This window comes from Elephantulus edwardii, unplaced genomic scaffold (assembly GCF_000299155.1).
Source record: "Elephantulus edwardii isolate Elephantulus edwardi_28Jun2011 unplaced genomic scaffold, EleEdw1.0 scaffold00113, whole genome shotgun sequence".
Classification (NCBI taxonomy): domain Eukaryota; kingdom Metazoa; phylum Chordata; class Mammalia; order Macroscelidea; family Macroscelididae; genus Elephantulus; species Elephantulus edwardii.
Genome location: NW_006399863.1, coordinates 2,799,398 through 2,819,275, shown reverse-complemented (window position 1 = coordinate 2,819,275; position 19,878 = coordinate 2,799,398). Strand labels below are relative to the sequence as shown.

General features: G+C 48.0%; 1 protein-coding gene across 1 annotated transcript in view; it reads left to right on the top strand.

Moving 5' to 3' along the window:
• The window catches only part of FLNB (filamin B, beta), a 137,227-nt gene extending 118,917 nt beyond the window's left edge, over nucleotides 1-18,310 (top strand). Inside the window, exons 36-45 of the mRNA XM_006892284.1 lie at nucleotides 6-158; nucleotides 258-380; nucleotides 3,387-3,653; nucleotides 4,714-4,851; nucleotides 6,155-6,270; nucleotides 8,825-8,957; nucleotides 12,337-12,513; nucleotides 16,217-16,435; nucleotides 17,367-17,570; nucleotides 18,123-18,310. Of these exons, the coding sequence (XP_006892346.1) occupies nucleotides 6-158; nucleotides 258-380; nucleotides 3,387-3,653; nucleotides 4,714-4,851; nucleotides 6,155-6,270; nucleotides 8,825-8,957; nucleotides 12,337-12,513; nucleotides 16,217-16,435; nucleotides 17,367-17,570; nucleotides 18,123-18,310 (1,718 nt within the window). The remainder of the gene's footprint in view (nucleotides 1-5; nucleotides 159-257; nucleotides 381-3,386; nucleotides 3,654-4,713; nucleotides 4,852-6,154; nucleotides 6,271-8,824; nucleotides 8,958-12,336; nucleotides 12,514-16,216; nucleotides 16,436-17,366; nucleotides 17,571-18,122) is intronic.
• The last annotated feature ends 1,568 nt before the right edge of the window (nucleotides 18,311-19,878 follow it).

Sequence of the window (19,878 nt, the reverse complement as noted above, 5' to 3'; positions counted from 1 at the left end):
TGCAGGTTACGGCGGCATATCCTTGGCAGTGGAAGGCCCCAGCAAAGTGGACATCCAGACAGAGGACTTGGAGGATGGCACCTGTAAGGTCTCCTACTTCCCCACCGTGCCTGGGGTCTACATCGTCTCCACCAAGTTCGCCGATGAGCACGTGCCAGGTATGTGTGGCCCCTCTCTGCCTGCCTGACACATAGGTTTCTGTCACTGCCGTGCCGCCCCCGTGGGACCACTCATGGGACCATTCTCGGTTCTTGCAGGGAGCCCATTCACCGTAAAGATCAGTGGGGAAGGCAGGGTCAAGGAGAGCATCACCCGGACCAGTCGAGCCCCGTCCGTGGCCACCGTTGGGAGCATCTGTGACCTGAACCTTAAAATCCCAGGTAGGCAGGAGGGGCAGCCCAGGGCACCAGACCCCGGGAAGGCTGACAGCAGACACCATTGGGGAACCAAGTCCAGCGTGGCCCAGGCAGTGTCCAGGCCAGCTATGTGTCACCTCAGTGTTATTTCATTTCAGTGTTCTTTTTATTACCTTTGTGCCACTACCCATCCTACAAAAATAAATATCTTTACCTGCTATTATTTTTTCCTTTTTCTAAATAGAAATAGCTTTGTTTTTTCACTTGGGGAGAAAATGAGGCAGGCTTTTCAATTTTAGGTTTACAATCTTTTTATTGTAAACTAATGTCAGGAAGTTGGCCTCACAGATGTTGATATCTGGAAGTATGTAAGACATGGCAATCCTGAGGCAGCATTTCCATCTTTCCATTTGTCCTTTCCAAATATTAAAACAAAAACCGGACTGCAAGGTGGGGTGACCACGGCTGGTCCTTTGACCAAGCATCACTCCTTGTTGTCATGAAAAGTCCGTGTACTCAAAAATGGAGATATAGTTCAGTTGGTTAGTGAGTAGGGAGCTACATTCCCAACCCAAAGGCAATCAGTTTGAATCCACTAGCTGCTCCATGAGAGAAAGATAGGCAGTCTCCTCCCATGCAGTTTACAGTCTCTGAAAACCCACTGGAAGTTCACCTATGAATCCGTTCTGACTCGATAGCAGTGAGTTGAGTGGTTTAGTGGGAGAGTTCTCGTCTTCCGTGCAGGAAACTCAGGTTTGATGATTCCCAGCCAATGCACTTCATGTGCAGCTGCCCCCCATCTGGCAGGGAAGGCTTTTGTGTTGCTGTGATGCTGAAGACCTTCCAGACAAATACCGACGAGGGTGAAAGGACTGGTGACCTATATCCAAATAATCCGTCACTAAGAACCCTGTGGTCACCACAGGCCATTCCCTTTGTCCATGAATCCGTAATGGAGTCTGACACCAACCTGACCACAGCCAGCAGTGACATAAAGTCCTAGAGAACACCAGGTTAGCAGACCCAGCGTTGTTCAGCCTCAGCGGGGAGCGTGCACATCAGGAACTCACATTTCATACCTCTCCGTTTGTGTCTGCAAATGTCCAGAAGTGCTGTGGGTATTGATTACAGGTTACACATAAGCTTCAGGGGTAACAAGGCCCCCGTAGTGAAACTCTGCTGTGCTTAGACATCACATTTTTAATAAATACATAATATTCAATTTTATGTCCACATGATGTTTTTGATTGGGTCATCTCCTTCAAAGTACAGCCATTTCAGTCCCTAACTCCCATAATTAGTGTTGTAGGAACAGTTGCCATCAAGTGCTTGGCATAGGTGCCCAGTTGAGGCGTGCTGGGCCAATCCGTTTCAGATGTCTTGGCAAATGGCCCCAAGAAAATGTCAGGGCCCATTTCTGTATACTCCTTACCCACCCCGGGCACTGGCTTTCGTTTTCACCATGTCCAATCTGATAGAAAATATAGTATCATCTTCTCTCTGGTTGCTAATCACTTGGACTGTGTTTCCATATGCTTTATTTACATTTCTTAAAATTTTGTTAACTGTCTCTTCCATTCCTTCTACCCATTTGTTTCTTGAGGATCTAATGGTACCTTTGTCATGTCGTGGTGACTTGCATGTTGCTGGGATCCTGGATGTCATGCCACCATATTTCTGATACCAGTCAGGCCACCCATCGTGAAAGGGTCACAGTGGAGCTTCTAGGCTGAGATACACTAGGAAGAAAGGCCTGGTGATTTCATTCTGAATTTAGCCAATGGAATACCATGTGGATCACCACAGAATACTGTCCAGTATAGACACAGAGCAAGTTCAGTTGAACATAGGGTCACCCTATGATATGGCCAACTGAAGAGCCCTAACAGCAGTCCTTTCTCTTGAAGTCTCTTCCTAACTCTTGCTTAGTTTGCTGCTCTTCAGTCATTGGTACCAGATGACTCATGATGAAGCTCTCTTTTCCTCACTTCCTTCCTCTCTCATAAGCTAGAATGGAAGAAAGCTCCCCAACTTCCTGCTGTCCTCAGAGCTCTAGACCCAGTGAGGTGACTCACTCCTCACCCTCCCTCCCTTCCTTTCTCTGTCCTCATGGCTCCAAGCCACCAGCTGAGAAGCCCACTTCCTGTAGGGCTAGAGAGTATAGCTTCTTCCTGACTCTAGGTGATGCCATGGTTTCATCACCCAGCACGCAGTGCTCCTGTCTGCAGCTGGACAGTGTAGGCACAGTCCACAGCATGGCACCTCAAGCAGAGGGGCGTAGCCTGTGTCCCCATTGTGGTGACTTGAGGCATCGCTTCTCTGATCATGTGACCTCTGGTCTTCAGTTTGCTGAAAGCTTTGCTCATGCATGGGCTCCCCTCTGCCGTCAGACTTGTTATATGTTCACTGTTTTAACCCATTTTGCCTTGTCTGAAGAAAAACCAAAGTTTCTGGGCAGAAAGAGACGGCAGCCTGATCACCTACACCTACCTTTGTGATGAGCCCTAAGCATGACCAAGTATTCCTTTAGCTTAGAAACATCTAGGCTGTTGTGGTATTTATACACTGGAGTGGCCAGCTCGTGCTCTGTTTGATCAGGTAGAAGCTGCCTTGTGGCCTTAAATCTAGCTGCAAAGGCTATAAAAGTCCTGGGTGGGGATTATGCATAAGTGAGACTGATCCTCAAATGCTGTGGGCTACAGTGGCACAAGGGAAGAAAAGAAGGTGGTGGAGGAAGAGCTAGACAAGTGGGTAAAGAATAAACCAAACCAGAGAGTGGGATCCAGGAAAAGGACTTGGTGGTATAGGAGGTGAATTGCCCTAATGTGTCCTCTGCACTGGTGTCAGGAAGGCCCTGCTTGCTCCACACTGGCCCACAGCAGCCTGAGTGGGGCACCCAAGCTCCCATACCCACTGGGCAGTGCCTGCCTTAACCCATGGCTACTTGCCCCTCATGTCCTACCCTGCTTAAGCTGTTATCCTAACTCTTCTCTCTTCCCTCCCCCTCTCCAACCTCACATCTCCTTTCAGAAATCGACAGCAGTGACATGTCAGCCCACGTCACTAGCCCCTCAGGCCGTGTGACTGAGGCAGAGATTGTGCCCGTGGGAAAGAACTCGCACTGTGTCCGGTTTGTGCCTCAGGAGATGGGCGTCCACACCGTCAGCGTCAAGTACCGTGGGCAGCACGTCACAGGCAGCCCCTTCCAGTTCACTGTGGGGCCACTTGGAGAAGGGGGTGCCCACAAGGTCCGTGCAGGAGGCCCTGGCCTGGAGAGGGGAGAAGCAGGAGTGCCGGGTGAGCATTGGAATGGGGCTTATGTCAAGAAGAATGAGAGTTGAGCCTGGTCTCCGAGCACCCAGCATCCTTTGCTGAGTTCTAAAAAGAAGACATTTAGTATGGTTTTCTGTTGGGTTCTGTATCTATCTCTAGAGAAACAGCCAACAGGGAGTGTGTGTGTGTGAGAGAGAAATTGATTCCTAGGTTGTGTGAACCTGTCAAGTCTGAAATTTATAAGCCAGGCATACTCAAACTCTAATAGGACAATAGGCAGAATCCGTTTCTCAGAAACCGTAGTTATTGCCCTTACGACTTTCTCAACTAATTGGATCAGGCCCACCAGAGTTGACTTGGAGTCAGCAGGGCACACAAAGACAGCCTGTCTCACAAAGTTGTCACAGATACATAAAATTAACCACTGTAGGGACATTCTTTTTGACCATCAAGGGACATTCTTTTTTAAATTTTATATTGGTTTGCTTACAGAGTTTGTGTACCTTGTTTCACACTATTCTTCATTCACATTTTATTTCATACAATTATTCCCATTCTTTATGTTTTATAAATTGACTATGCCCACTATTTTTCTTTTCTGTGACTAAGTAAGTTTGGGCTTTGTTAGCTTAGACAAATTTATTATTCAGGGACCTTCTCAGAGCATGTATTTCTTAGAGGGGTTAGAGTAACAAAGCTGTTTCAAGCAACAATTGTAAAAGTGTGTTTAGTGAAACACACTAGAATTCTACAATATCAATCATAAGGGTTCCTTCCAGCACTCAGCTCTGGGTGGCCCTGATCCAATCAGTTAAGAAAGTTGGTGGGAATAGCTGTGGAAAACATTGAACATTCTCTGGATTAGTTGAAGTGTATTAAAAAAAATGCCAGGTTTACCATGAACTTGGCAGTCACTTGTGGTGCTTTGGAATTCTCCATTGATGGTCTCTGCGTAGGTTCCGTTTTGCATTAGGGAGAGAGAAGCGAGCTGGTAGTAAACTAAGCAGAGCCCTGGAGCTTTAACAGAAGAAGGGCAGAAGGGACACTCTGGGCTTGGTCACTAACCAGGTGTGTTTGCTCACAGCCGAGTTCAGCATTTGGACCCGGGAAGCAGGTGCAGGAGGTCTCTCCATCGCTGTTGAGGGTCCCAGCAAGGCTGAGATTACATTCGACGACCATAAAAACGGATCATGTGGTGTGTCTTATATTGCCCAAGAGCCTGGTAAGGACAAACTTGAAATAAATTTTATTAAAATACAGTTTGTTGAGCTACTGAAAGAATGAATATGTCTTCATTAATGCCTTAAATCCTAAAATCATGTTATGAACCTCCCTAGTATCAAAAGGGAACTCTGGTGGCTTAGTGCCAAGAAGCTATGTTGCAATCCCAAAGGCACATGGTTTGAGGGAGGCTACCAGCAGCTCCCTGAGAGAAGGGTGGACAGTTTTCTTCCATGTGATTAACTGCCTCTGAAGGTTCAGCTGTGGGTCATTTCTGACTACAGTATACAACAACTGTAATTTAGTATGTGTAATGCAGCACATTAGAAGTACCTGTGACTTTGTCACCAATAAAAATCAATACACACTTATTGCTGCTTCTGTGCATTGGGAATTGCAGTGCAGCTTCTTACCACCAGGCCGCCAGAGCTCCCTCAAATTTCAGTTAGGGTTTATAAAAATTAAGAGTTAGTTTCCCCTACTCAGGTCTATCAAGGCCCAAAATTTTATGTATACACACACACACACACACACACACACACACACACACACACACACACGGGGGGGGGGGGAGACCGTCCTTGGTTCCCCTTGAATACGTGTCAAGATTCCTTGCCCTCGTGCAGTGACTCAGCCTCAGTTAGGTATCCTGCCCTCTGTCACTCGACTGTGGCTTCTGTGCACAGCCTGTCTTAGTTTCCTGGTGCTGCTGTAACAGAAGTGCCACCGAGGCCTGACGTTGAAGAGCAGACGCTTATTTACTCAGTTGTGGAGGCCAGAAGTGTCTCTTCTGAACTCCCTGCTGTCTTATATTCTGGGCACTCCTTGTTTCCCTGGTGGCTAACAGACCATTTTTGTGTGGTTGATGTCTGTCTTCTGCGTGTCTTTTTAGAACTTAGAAGTTGTTAGTTAGGTTTATAGGCCCCACCCTACATGGGTATGACTCGTCAACACAGCAGGTGAAGATCCCTTCCCAGGCAGGTTCACGGCCACATGAGGACCAGAAGTTTAATTCCTCTGTAACAAAGGGGTGGTAAGTGGAGGGCAGGGGCTCCGTGGAGGCATTTTAGCTTTAAGTAGGAAATACTGAAGGAGCCCTGATGATGAAGTGTTCTGTGTTGGGCTGCTGATGGAAAGGTCAGCAGTTTGAGTCCACCAGCCACTCTCAGAGGAAGATGGACAGTGTCCTCCTGTAAAGATTCGCAGTCTCAGAAACCTGATGGAGGCTCACCATGAGTCAGAACCGACTCTGTTGGGTTGGAGCTCCACCACTGCAGACTCTGAAGTGCATCCTCTCCCCACAGGTAACTACGAGGTATCCATCAAGTTCAACGACGAGCACATCCCCGAGAGCCCCTACCTGGTGCCCGTCATCGCGCCTTCTGACGATGCCCGCCGCCTCACTGTTATGAGCCTTCAGGTGAGACACAAGGAAGCATCCCCCTCATTGACCACAGGCCACCAGTGAGACCCCTGGGCCCCTGAGGCCGCTTCAATTCCCACTTTAGTGCACTGGACCCCCTGAAACTTGACCACAGATGCTACTGGTTGTGGAAGCCCTTTCTCCTGGCTGAGCCACAGTCAGCCACAAAGCTCCTCAGTGTGTGGGGACAAGTTTACTTTTAAATATTTATGTGAAAGTAACAAAAGAGGCTGGCTTGTTAGTAATTGATTCAGGGATAAGGGGCCTGCAGAACCAGACAGATACAGGGACCAACATATTGTCCAGGGAGGTTTTGCCTTGGGAAAATTGATGGCAGTGCCTCTTAGTGTTACCAAATTTTATTTATTAATTTATAATTTATTTACATTACATAATATTAATTTAGAATTTATTTAATTTACATAATTCTTGTTAGTGTGCAAGCAGGGGCCTAAGAAGGAACAGTGTTGCTTCATTAAAACACCCCAGCAGCCTGGTGAATAGGTTCTGTGTGCCCATTTTAAAGATGAGGAGAGTGAGGAGCAGGGAGGTTGTGGCTGCAAAGCCACTAGCAAACCAGGCTAGGCGAGGTCTCTATGGCTTCAGAACCTGTCCTCTTATCTTTCCTACTGGGATCCTATCCCAACCGATGGAGGTGCCAGGCTTTGTCACTTTCCCCAGCCTTAAATGGGTCATTTATTCAAGGTATTATTAAAGCCTTCAGCTAAACTAAGAAACAGTTGAGCCCTTTGAGTCTTTTCTCTCAAGACACTGAAAAATAATTAGTTATTGGAATCAGAAATCGTAATTCAATTTAGTAGAATGACACCTGAATCCAAATTGATGATGTCTGGTTAAAGAGCTTTCTAAATAGCTGCTCCCACCATACCCCAGTTCTTAAAAGCAGTTGATTATTAAAACCCAGTTTTTTTCCTCATAATTGGCAGTGTTGGATCTAATTCCATACACGCAGTTTACATGAAGAAGTCTAACCTTGCTTGGAGGCTCCCTGGGATATAGCTCCCTCCAGCCAGCCATTGGCAGTTGAGGCATCAACATGGCAAGTTTGAAGTTAGAATTAGGCTCCCCAAATTGAAGCGGTCTCTAGTGGGGTGCTCCAGGGGTGCTAGCTGGTCCCTGTGGCTGCAGATGTTTTTCTTGTGTTTCATTTAAAAGCTTCTTAACAGCAGTTTCTTTAATTGCCGATGTAAGCAAAACCTGTGGAAGGAGATAAACCCGGTGTTTGTTGAGCACGTAGACCTGCCTTCGTGCATCTGGGAGATTTCTTTCGAATCTTCCGAGGTGTTTATCTCCCTCTTGAGGTTTTGGTGGCAAGCGGATTCAGGTAATGTAAGCGGTTCTGTCCAGGAGGAGCTGGTGTGGAGAAGTTCTCTCCAGAACATTCTGTGAGCATCACTCCTCTCATGGCAGTGTGGTCATCAAAGTTTAAAAAGCATCAGGCATCTGTAGCTACAGCAGGAGGGAAGAGTTAGCATTCTCTCCTCTTCCTGGGTTACGATGCCCAGCAGTATGTAAATTATTTATCAGAGATTTCCTGGAGGTCTGAACAACAGCTGGTGCTGGTTAGGAAAAAGCAGCGTGAGTTGCTTGGTCTTTTTTAGGACTTTTTGCAAAAGCTGGTGGCGATGGCCCTTCACGAGGGAAGGCAGGATTTCACAACTAGAGACCCCTTCATTCTGCATCCCGTCTTCCTGCCCCAGTCTCTGCCCTCTGAAGTAGTTTCTAAGAGTGAAGCTCATGGAGAGTGAAGCAGATCCAATAAAGAACTAGGGCTTCACCCTCCTTGCTGCCTCGTTTGGAGTACAGGCAGCTTCTAAAGAGATGCTAACGTTTCATTGTAAGCCGACATTTCTGAGCCTGGCTGTGTGGGGGTCAAGCTCAGGGTACTTACTGAGTGCTTTACAGATATAATCTCAGTGCTGGGGTGGGGGGAGTGCATCTTCTGTTGTACCCATTTTACAGATGAGAAAACAGAGGCTCCGAAAGATTGAACAACTTTGTTCATTCTAAGGAATGGCTGTAAGTTCAGGCCTAGCTGATTCTTAACCACTGTACAGAGCTCCCTCTCTTGCATATGTAACCCTTTGTTTTTCTATTAAAATTTCTCCTGATGAGATGAAAAAAGCAACAGTGACATAATTTTTGCCACTTTCCAAGCACCCTCTAGAAAGGCCCCTTTATGTTTGGAGGTCCAGAAGATAACTGGATTTTCTGGCCGCTCCAGTTCTGGCCTGTGTTGCTGATGGTTCTGTTGACCACAGTGTCTCAGGCCTCCACCCCCAGGAACCCCCTCTTCCAGCCTGAACTGAAGTGGCTTGAGTCCGGGACCACGCAACCTTGTCCCTGCTGTGTTATGTTCAGTGTTAAAGTTGTGTTGATGACCTGCCTGCTCTTGTCAGATGTTACAGTGGAGAGCCTTCTAGGCCTGTTTGCATGAGAACTGTCACCCTTTTTCCCAGCCAGTCTTTGTGTGCCACTGACGAGAACACCAATGGCAAGCCGTAATCTGTCTAATGTATTAAATTCTCAGGAATCGGGATTAAAAGTTAACCAGCCAGCATCCTTTGCTATAAGGTTGAATGGGGCAAAAGGCAAGATTGATGCCAAGGTGCACAGCCCCTCCGGAGCCGTGGAGGAATGCCATGTGTCCGAACTGGAGCCAGGTAAGCCTGAGGACTCGGGGTTGGGGGCAGGCCTCTGCCCTTTCCAGCAGGAATTCTGCGAGTGTATGTCCCAGTGGAGCCCATCAGACTCACCACTGCCAATGAGCATTTTGACTGACTTCCCTGGGCTGCATAGCTAGATGTTTATAGCATATTAACATCTACAGAGAAAACCCTTTGAGATATATCGTACAGTGTTCTTGTTTTATTTTCATTTTTGACAAATACTGCTTTCCTTTTTGTTTCCTAGTTCTTTTTAATATTTAATATTTTAAATGGAACTTAATATTAAATTCCTTTTTATTTTCACTCCTCATTTAATGTATAGAGTGTTCTGATATTGTTGATCTTGTGGCACGAGTCAGTAGAATCTGATCTCACCCTATGCTGAAGAAAAGGATGGGTTGCTGTTCTTCTGATTAATTTTAGAGAAAGTTCCTGGGTCATCGAGTGTAATAGGAAAAGGCTCTTGCCAGTTCTTTGGCATATGGAATTTTTCCATATCAGTCAACTTAATCAGTTTTGCCAATGAATGTTTATTAAATGCCAGAGACTTGACAGGAAGTTAAAACTGAGGAAGTCTAGCCTTTAGCTGGCTCCAAACCTGCAGCCCCTGCTGGTGACCCGGTGTCCTTGGAGAAGTGAGACCCAAATGCTGTGGCTACTTAGAAGGAGAGGAAAACTCGTTTTTGCCCCAGTGAGGTTCAAGGACCTTCTCAGAGGAGGTGACAAGAATGTGGGCTTTGGTGAATGTGGAGGAGCCATGAGATTGCTGCCTTGTTTTGACCATCCACCATCTGCCCAGCTGTGTATATGTGAGGGTAACTCTCTGGGGCCTGGCTTACCATTTAGATGTTTTTATCACATTTGGCAGAAAGGGCAGTGGAAGCCTTAGGAAAAACAAATGTGAAAAGCGGTTTCCTAGTCAGCTACATCAGAGAGGATATACTGGAGCATCCAGAAGGCACAGTAGCGAGCCCATGCCCCCCAGAGCAGGTCAGAGAAAACAGACTTAATCAGCAGCCCTGGAAATGGAAAGGCGAGAATGCACTTGGTGACCATTTCATCATAGGGAGTGAAACCACAAACCAGTCCCACTGTCATCCCGTTGATTCCATCTTCGAGCACCTCCGTAGCACAGAGGAGGACTGTCTTGTCCACTGAGAACCTGGTGGGTTTGAACCACTGACCTTATGGGTAGCAGCTGGATTTTTCAGCTGTATGAAGATGGCAAGAATTCAGGAGGAAGTCTACATGCAGCTATAAGGCTGGATAGGGTGATGAGAATGCAGTTCACAGAAAAGGTGACGGTTTTGTTTTGGAATTTTGATGCACCTTCCAAATTACTAGATATCCATATTACTAGAGCCTTGGGCTCAACAACCAGTAAGAGTTGGAGTTCCCAACTCCAGAGCAATATTTGAAGCCCTAGAGGTACTAAGATTGCTAAAACATTGAGGTGCAAATTACAGAAGACCTACTGCAAGCATAATTACACAATGAGTTAATTCAAATAATAAGACAGTTAAGGATCTAACTCATGTTTCAATGGTGATTTGATCTAGCCAGTCAAGATCCCAAATGTCTCTGTTCTTTTATTTTGTGGACCTCATTCTGAGACTTAGCTTCCTCATGGTGGCAAGATAGCTGCAGCAGCTCCAGACTTCCCACCTCCATAATACACTAATGAGGTGATGCATCTTTTCCTCAGGATACTTCCTCAGAAGTCTGAGATGCTCTATTCCCAGAATTCCCTAACATACCTTCCCTCCCATCTCACTGAGCTGGGAAATAGGCCCATTTGTGAGTCACTTCCTCTTGCTAAGGAAATAACCATGTGCTGACTGATTTAGGCTCAAGGAAGGAAAGATTTTCCTGTTACGTTTGATCCAATCCGGGCCCACTCCTGGATTTGGGCAAGAGTCAACTTTCCCTAAAGCATAGGGCCTTTCCCCCCCCCCCCCCTTATTTATTTTTTGTGGTTGGTTTTTAGTTTTTGTTTTTTTATGTGTGGAAATTCTTACTTTCTTCTTGCATACTTTTTTTTCATTCATATACATTGTATTTCACAGGTTCCTTCATCCACATTGTTTCATACAATCATTCTCATACACTCTGTCTTATAAAATGAATCACCATTGACCTATGCCTACTATTAGCCCATCTTTTCAGATCCCCACTAGATTTTCCTAATTCCTTCACCTTCTCCATCCACTCACCAAACTGTGACCCTGTGATTTTTCCCACCCCCCCCACCTCCTCCCCTGTCCTCTTTGAACTTTAATGCACATCTTACTAGTTATCCTTTTGTTTTACAATAACAGTCTTAGGCAGTATTTATCCTTATTAGACTGAATTAGTTCACTCAGGATAATGCTCTCTAGCCTCTCGCATATTATATAGTATGTATCTTTTTCAAAATATAGTATAGAGTTATATAGTAAATTATTTTTCAAAATTGTTGCTCCTGAGTGGTGCACAGTATTCCATCATGTGAATGAACCACAATTTCTCAGTCAGTTTATTTGTTCATGAGCATTTGACCTGTTTCCATGTTCTAAGTATTGTGCTTATAAAGAGGAGTGATGAGTGCCCACCTGAGAGCTTCTGGGGGTAAATGTGGGTCTGAAGGCTGTAGGGAGAGCAAATCAAGTCCATATACAAGTTCCCCTTGTGGAGATTGTGCCCGAGAGGAGCGCTCTGGTGGTGTATGGCCTGTAGCAAATTGCATTGCTAACCCAGACTGGACTTTGGGAAACACAGATTCTGAGGATGAGGAAGGGTGCGAAGAGCCAAGGCTGAGAGAGTGACCAGAAAGGGGGAGAGTCAGTGAGTGAGCTGTAACCGTATGTGAGGAATGAGAGGACATGATGAATGGTTATTCTGAGTGTTCATTTCCGTTAACGGATTATCCTGCCACATGTTGTGATTCGAGCACTTGGTAAAACACTTAGCAGCTCACTGCTCTGGTGCTGTAGCTACAAGCTTTGGCTGAACAAGGAGCATTGATGCCAACTAGAGGTGTGGTTTTCCCTTACTTCCAGTATCCAAATAGAGAAACTGCAAGAAATGAGCTTTTCATAAAGGCAGGAAGTGTTCTTAGGAGGTGAGGACAAGTGGGCAGGGCAGTCCTAGGTAGGACAAAAATATTAAACACAGATTTTGAGATTTGGGTGTGTTTCCCAAAGGATTAAAGAGGGCGCCTGAACTCAGCCCGTTTAGACTTGAAATCCAGTGTGACCCAGGAAGGCTTCCCGTGGATCTGTTGTTCTTTCGTGATTTCAGGTTTCCCATCTTGGGATGAGCACCTCCCCTTTGTCCTCACCTAACTCGGACCTGTCTCTGTGCCCATTTTCACCCTGTGGCTTTGCTCCTTCAGATAAATATGCTGTTCGCTTCATCCCGCACGAGAATGGGGTCCACACAATCGATGTCAAGTTCAATGGGAGCCACGTGGTTGGAAGTCCCTTCAAAGTGCGAGTCGGGGAGCCTGGACAAGCGGGGAACCCCGCCCTGGTGTCCGCCTACGGCGCAGGGCTGGAGGGCGGCACCACAGGTAACATGCTGCCCTGGCCTGTCATCTGCTCACTATTTCACCACCTCCAGGGATGAAACCATGGAAACCTTTCAACCCCAGGAAAGCCTTAGGCACAGCCTTGACTACAGCTGCCATACCAGAAATACCACGAGTGGGGACTGTGACAGACAAGTTTGTTCTTTCACAGAAGTCCGAATTCGGGGTGCCAGCTTTAGGGGCAAACTCTTGCTCCCTCTCTCAGCTCTGGCGGAAGGACCTCGTCTCTTCTCTGCTGTGGTTCCCAGTGTCTTGATCATCTTTGTGTGATGAGGGGTCTATCTTCCCCTGTCTCCACTTACTTGCTTCATCTTCTCTTAGAGCTCTACATTAATAACCCATTGCCAGCAAGTCGATTGCGACCTCCCTCCACCCCGTAGGACAGAGTAGAGCTTCCCTTCCAGGGGTTCCAAGGCTGCCTTCTTTACTGAAGCAGCCGCTGCTTTCAAATTACTGACCTTCTTCTGGTCAGCTGCCAAGCGCTTGTAACCATTGCCCCACCCCACCCCAGGTAAATGCAGTCAAGCATCGTGTCACCCTCCTAGAGCCACCTCCTGGTTCAGTGACGTCCGTATTACAGATGGGAAAATTGAGATGTCACTTCCCAACCTGACCCAGGAGGCAAGACCACGAGTTAGCCCTTGTCTGATATCAGAGCTTGTGCCTTTAACCCCTGAACCAGACCAAATTGCTTAGCTCATGCAGAAGCAGAGTCTGCACCCTCATTCTGCGCTGTTGTGTGTCCCACTTCTAGAGCCACACTGTGGACACTTGGCCCCATAAGCAGTCTTGCCAACCAGGCCCGAGGGACGTCCTCATATCCTTGAAGTATGCAGCTGACCCTGGCCAGGCCCCTCACTCCCGCTGGGTCACACTGGCGATGCCAGGCCCTCTCCTGCTTCTTGGTGGTTTGCCACCTTCTCAGGAGCTCAGCTTTCAGATGCGCCTTACAGACCCTGGACCGAGAGGAGCTGGGCTTGCAGGGAAACTGCTGGGCAGTGAGGAGCAGTGCCTGATCCCAGGCTGTGCAAATATTGTTCTTGTCAAGGGAAAGCCGTCTTGTTTCTCCAGCCCTCCCGTCCCCGAACCTTCTCCCAAATACCCATCCTGAGGTTACATAGCTGCAGTGAGAGTAGAGTGGAAAAATTGTCCGTCCTGGGCCACCCAGGGCCGGGCATCTTGACCATGGGGACAAAGCAAGCTTGTCTGTGTTTTGATGAGTGGACTGCCTATCATCTCTTGGCTGGAGTGGCAGGTGGTCCTTTCTGCTAGCTGGGAAATATGGAGAATTTGGGGTGAGCAGACTTCCCTCCCCGATGGAGGGGAGTCAAGAGCCGGGAAGTTTCAAGCTCTGGATCAGCAGAGAATTTTTCCTGATGAAAATGGCCCAGAATCTGAATATGCAAAAGCTGCCCCAGGACAGCCTGCCTTCCTCTCCTCCTGCCCCACACCTTCCTTAGATCCAGGGCTACTGCATTAAACATGCACTTGACTCAAGCTGAATCTCCTCAGGCACTTGGGGCAGCTTTGGTATCCGCTTTTGTTTACAGCTGGAGGAATCTTGAGAGCCGGGACGCTCCTGCCAGCCGGCTTTCTTTCACCTTCTCTCTCTCAGTCAAGTTCCTCAGCTCCAAGTTGCACAGTTCTCATATGTAAACCACAGGTCTGCTGCCCTCCAACTGTGTGGCTTGAGGCGAGTTACTTGATCTCCAGGTGCCTCTGCTTTCTCCTCTGTAAAATGGGAATAGAAAGCAAGCTCCTATCATAGGGTTGTTCTGAGCCTTGAAGGAAGTAACATGTAAAACCCTGACCAGGTAGCATTTCAGTACAGCACTCCTGGGGTCACAGATGAGACCTGTTCTTCAGTGTGTCTGTAAGTCAACTCTGTAGCTAAGTCAGAACAGGTACATACAGTTCTTCCTATCTTAAACTCACTGCTGTGGAGTTTTAACTCACAGCGACCCGCATCGGGTTTCCCAAGCTGTAAATCCTAACAGGAGGACGCCTCCCCTCCGGCTCCCCGGAAGCTGCTGGCCAATTCAAACTGCCAGAAGCCAGAAGCTGTGTGGTTAGCACAACTTGCTGCAGACAGCACTACCTCCTTAGCCTTGCTTTAAGGAAAAACTCAAAGCCTTGTCAGAGCTTTAAAAGCTGCAAGTGAAGTTGATTGTGATGATGAATTAGGTAGGGGTTGGTTCAGTGGTTCAAAGTGTAGACATAGAGCATTGAAGGGCAAGTAGATGTCCTCTGTTCATAACCCCAAAGGCTGTCTGCTTGCTTTCCACGTTTCCTGCCGCATTTCTCTGTCGCACTCTCTTGCTCTCTGGGCCTTGCAGAAATCAGAGTAGCTCGTGGAAAGGGGTGTGGCTTCTTTCCACTGCTTCCAACTCTTTTTGTTAAAAATCTTTCCTTTTTAGTGGCTTGCAGCTCCTTCCTGAGAACATGTCCCCCAGCAGCCCCACCTACCTGCCCTCATGCAGCAGGCACTGATTAGATACGGGAACCCTTCTCATGGGGAGGCCCCAGGATAGGAGGAGCTTCCAGAAACAGCTGAGTTGTGTTTAGGGCTTGCATGATAGCAGCTCCTTTGTTTTGTTGATAACCAGAACACTAATTCTTTCTCTGGCCTTCGAGCTATAATTACACAAAAATAGTTCCCAGCTGGGGGTTGGCAATGTGGGATGGGGGAGGGGGGAGCAGCACAGCCCAAATAGAGGTGCTGTTCCAAAGATGACCTGGAGAGGGAACCCTATAGGACATGCACCTCATGTCTGTCTGGACAGTTGCATGCACTCATTGGCCTTCTCACTCCCACTGGATTAGAGAGGGGACTGAGGAGGCAGAGGCTCTGATGGAATGGAGGCCCAGGCAGGAGCGCCAACTGGGATTATCGGTTGGCACTCCCTTCGTCCTACTCCTTCTTGGCACAAGGCAAGATTACTGTAATGCAAATGGACCCTCAATATCCTATCTGGGCCAGGTGGCCAAGAGCTATGCTTGGGCTCTAGAGCCAGGTGGTGTGGGGTCAGGTTCCGGCTTTGCCACCCCCAGGTCGCCCAACTGGCAGGTGCTCCAGTGCTGTCAGGATGGCATGGTGGAAGGCTCACACAGGCCCGGCTGTATGCTGGGCTTGGTGCCCGTTAGTGGGGGGGCCCGGCTGTGTGACTGCCCTCGTTACTGGTGTTCACAGCAGCTTGGGGGAAGGGCACATGCAGAGTGCTGCCCAATCTTCAACATGGTGTCTGCACTGAGGTAGGAGGAAAGGCTGGACCTATTTGACTTCTCCTGTCCTCTCAGAGGAGAAAAGAAAGGTCAGCATGGCCTGCCCACGGCTCCCGGCCGGGGAAAGGTCAGAGGGGCCCCCATGGCAGCCCAGCTGGACACTACAGCTGACGCAGCGCTTTGGGCGCACAGTGCCCACTCAGCCTTTCAGCCACAGCACAGATCATGCCCAGAGGAAGAACAGGGTGTCCAGGCCTGGGGGCTGGTGGGTGAAATGTCAGCCTGCCTGAGCTACAGAAAGGAGCTCCCACCCCAAAACCCACATTCTCTATGCCAGGAGCTTGACTATGGTTTCCCACACCACCCTGTGTGTGCACCCCACTTCTACCCCAGGAAAGCCCCCCTCGAACAACCCTCAACCCTCCAAGCCATCAACATGGCATTCCCTTTTCCTTTCTCCCAGGCATCCAGTCCGAATTTTTCATCAACACCACCCGAGCGGGCCCAGGGACCTTGTCTGTCACCATTGAGGGCCCATCCAAAGTTAAAATGGATTGCCAGGAAACCCCAGAAGGGTACAAAGTCATGTACACCCCCATGGCTCCTGGTAACTACCTGATCGGCGTCAAATATGGCGGGCCTAACCACATCGTGGGCAGTCCTTTCAAGGCCAAGGTGACAGGTAATGCTGGACCACCTTATAGTTCGTCTCCTCCCATGTAACATGGACTTGGCTTTGCCAAAGTAACAGTAACTGCTTGATGGGCAAAACCGTGGGTGGGGATGGCTATTGAATCTACTTTGGGTCTTTATATGAAGAAATATTCTGTTGGAAAAATGATATTGTTACATGTTCAAAATTTGCAAAAAATGTAGACAGAATGGGAAAGAAAAAAATTGAGAAAGCACGTTAGATGGTTTTCTGTATCCAGCAGGAGGAAGGAAAAATGTTTACATAATTGAAATCTTATGTATTTGTCCAGATCAGGCTCTGAAGATCCCCTCATTTCTAGTCTTCACTTTAAAAATAACGAAAAGGCTTTATTACTCATTCCACAAACGTTTCCTTCTCCCAGAACACGGTAAAAATACCACATGGTAAAAATCACCTTCTAGCCAACTACCCAGAATAACCACCATAATACCTTGTGTAAAATTCCTTCCACATGTCTTTCTCTGCATGGATTCACGGTTGCATAAATAATTTAGGCATATTGAGAGGGAAATTAGAAAGTACAAAGGGGGGGGGAAGCCCTTTGTGCAGAAAGTATCATTCTGATATGTTGGGAGATGTCCTGCCAAACTTTTAAATTGCATACACATAGAATATATTATACAAATGGAAAGCAGTGAATTCCACAGGGTGGCATGGATTTATTTGGGAAGGATTTTTGGACCGCCATCTTGTCAGCCAAGGTCAGATTCTTTCATTTGCCCAAAAATCAAACAGTGGTATTCGAATATAAGAATCCCAGAGAACTAAGAAGATATCGTGGGTTTGAAAGGTTTTGGACCGTGATGTGGGCACCACTGCCCTGTGGCTTCTGTGAAGGACGTTTGCCCTCCCTCCTGGTCTGGTCACTCACACCGGCCCCTTACCTCCTGTGTTCCAGGCCAACGTCTGGTCAGCTCCGGCTCAGCCAACGAGACCTCCTCAATCCTGGTGGAATCAGTGACCAGGTCCTCAACCGAGACCTGCTACAGTGCCATCCCCAAGGCATCCTCAGACGCCAGCAAGGTGACCTCCAAGGCGGCTGGTCTCTCAAAGGCCTTTGTGGGCCAGAAGAGCTCCTTCCTCGTGGACTGCAGCAAAGCTGGTAGGCAGCCTGGCCCCTGCAGGTGGGGAGGGGCACCTTGATTCTTATGGTAACAGTCTTGCTCGTTAGTATTTAGAAGATGTTCTTGGCAGCAGATTTTCACAACACAGCCTGTCATTTTCTTTCTTGTCTGCTGCTTTCATAGCTGTTTTAGGTTCTAAGTAAAATTAAATCCTTGACAGTTTCAGTACTCTATGAAGATAATGGTAGCCAGTACTTAATAGTCCTTGGTGTGCTCACAGCTTACTACTTAACTCTTCTCACACTCACAACATTGCCATGAGGCAGGTGTCATTTTCATTCCCAGACAGGGAGAGAGAGGAGAAGTTCCATGTCTGGGGTCACCCAAACTGAAAGGAGCAGAGCAGGGATTTGAACCCACATGGCTACGGGCGTCCCTGCTCATAACCTCCACACTGTCCCACCTGTTAAGGGGCACCAGCATCTTTATGGCCAGAGCATAGGTCCTTGACCTTTGACTTCCATATTGCTGTCTTTTCCTCACCTGCAATGATTGCTTTCTGTTGGAGTAACTACCTTCCTGTCTCCCAGGTTCCAACATGTTGCTGATTGGGGTCCACGGGCCCACCACCCCGTGTGAAGAGGTCTCCGTGAAGCACATGGGCAATCAACAATACAACGTCACATACGTGGTCAAGGAGAAAGGGGACTATATTCTGGCCGTGAAGTGGGGGGAGGAGCACATCCCCGGCAGCCCCTTCCACGTCACAGTGCCTTAAAACGGTTCTCATCCAACCCTGAGAGGAAGTCTCTCCTCTTTTGTTCCTTTTGTTGCTTGTTTGTAACTCATTTTATACAAAGTTCCCTGGGTGTGAAGCCCCATCCCTAACATCACCATTCTAAAGTGCCTTCAAAAGAAGCCCTCGACTTGATTCTTTAGGGTCATGGTGTGAAGAAGCCTAAGAAATGTTGGCTCGAACGGTCTGAGACAGCGTGTGTACACTGTTCAAATCAGGCTCAGTTGAGCCACAGCACCCGGACTGAGAACAAGAACGAGGTGGATGTTTTGTTTTGTTTTTTTTAAAAAAAATTAAATTGGTTAGCCTAAGCTATTGATTTCTTTTTCAGCATTTAGGAAGCAAAACAAGGGGACTAGGGACATTGAAAAACATACCTTTATCGGTGGTTACGTTGAAAAAGAAATACATTTAAAACCATCTATTCCAGTGCCCGTGCTGTGCCAGGGGAGGCTGATGGGTGGGTGACTGCTGCTGTTTTAACACTACTCAAGCCCCTCACCTCACCCCTCAGGAGCTCCGTGGCTTTTTACATTTCGAAAAGGGCAGAGAGTCCTTAAGAGCAAACGGCTTGCTGGATAAACCATTCTGCTGATGGTTTCCCATCAGTGAGGTGTGGCTCTTCTTGGGTCAGTTCTGGTTCCTCTGTCTGTGGGGAGCTCTGCAGCATTGGGCAGCGCTCTCTTTGCCAAAGATCCCTCTCGAAACCCTCGCTTTCATGCCCACTCCAGCCGTTCGTCCTGATAGCTCTCAACAAAGTGATCCCGGGGATGGTCCACCCATCAGCCTCCCTGTCAGCACGGCCCATTGTGCTACAGCACGCAGCCCATGCAGTCTTAGTAGCTTCCTGGGTCATTTTTTTTTTACCTGGAAAATAATGATAGATGAAAAAGAATGAAACCCCTGCCGATCTTGGACCCAGACATCATGGAGCTAGGGAGCGGAAAGGCCGTCAGCTTGCTGGTGGCGTTTCACCGGCGGAAACCGTGAAAGCCGTGTGCCTTGCAGATCTGAGCTGGCTCCAGGACATTGCCCAGCTGCACAGCTCGAGCTTGTGATGTGAGCTAAGTCCTGAGGAGGTGGTCCCCCCTCTTGTCTCACTACTGACCTCCACTGTGGCAGGGGTGAGGGCAGGGCGGGTCCTCACCATGGGCAGAAGCTGGAGTGAGTATCAGCAGAAAGCCACCAATCAGCGACCAGAGCCCAGTGCGGAAGGGCTGCAGGTGTCGTAAACTGGGATGTGGATGCGAAACTGGAATCAAATGCTGAACTGTACATTGTATCTTATAACTTATTAAATAAAAAGGTTGCTCCACAAAGTGCCCCTTGTGTCCTTAGCTGCTTCCAGATGATTTGAGCCTCTGGGCAAAAAGTGCAAGACCAACACTTTGTTTTGACAATGAGGATGTCTTTCTGCAGGCACCCCCCACCAGCCATGGTGTAAATTTATCATCAGGAGAGGTGATAGCAGAGAAAACTGGGCCTGAGGCCGGGCGTCCTGGGAGGGGGCATGAGGTTCTACCCCCAGCACGAGCACTTCCCTACCTTTT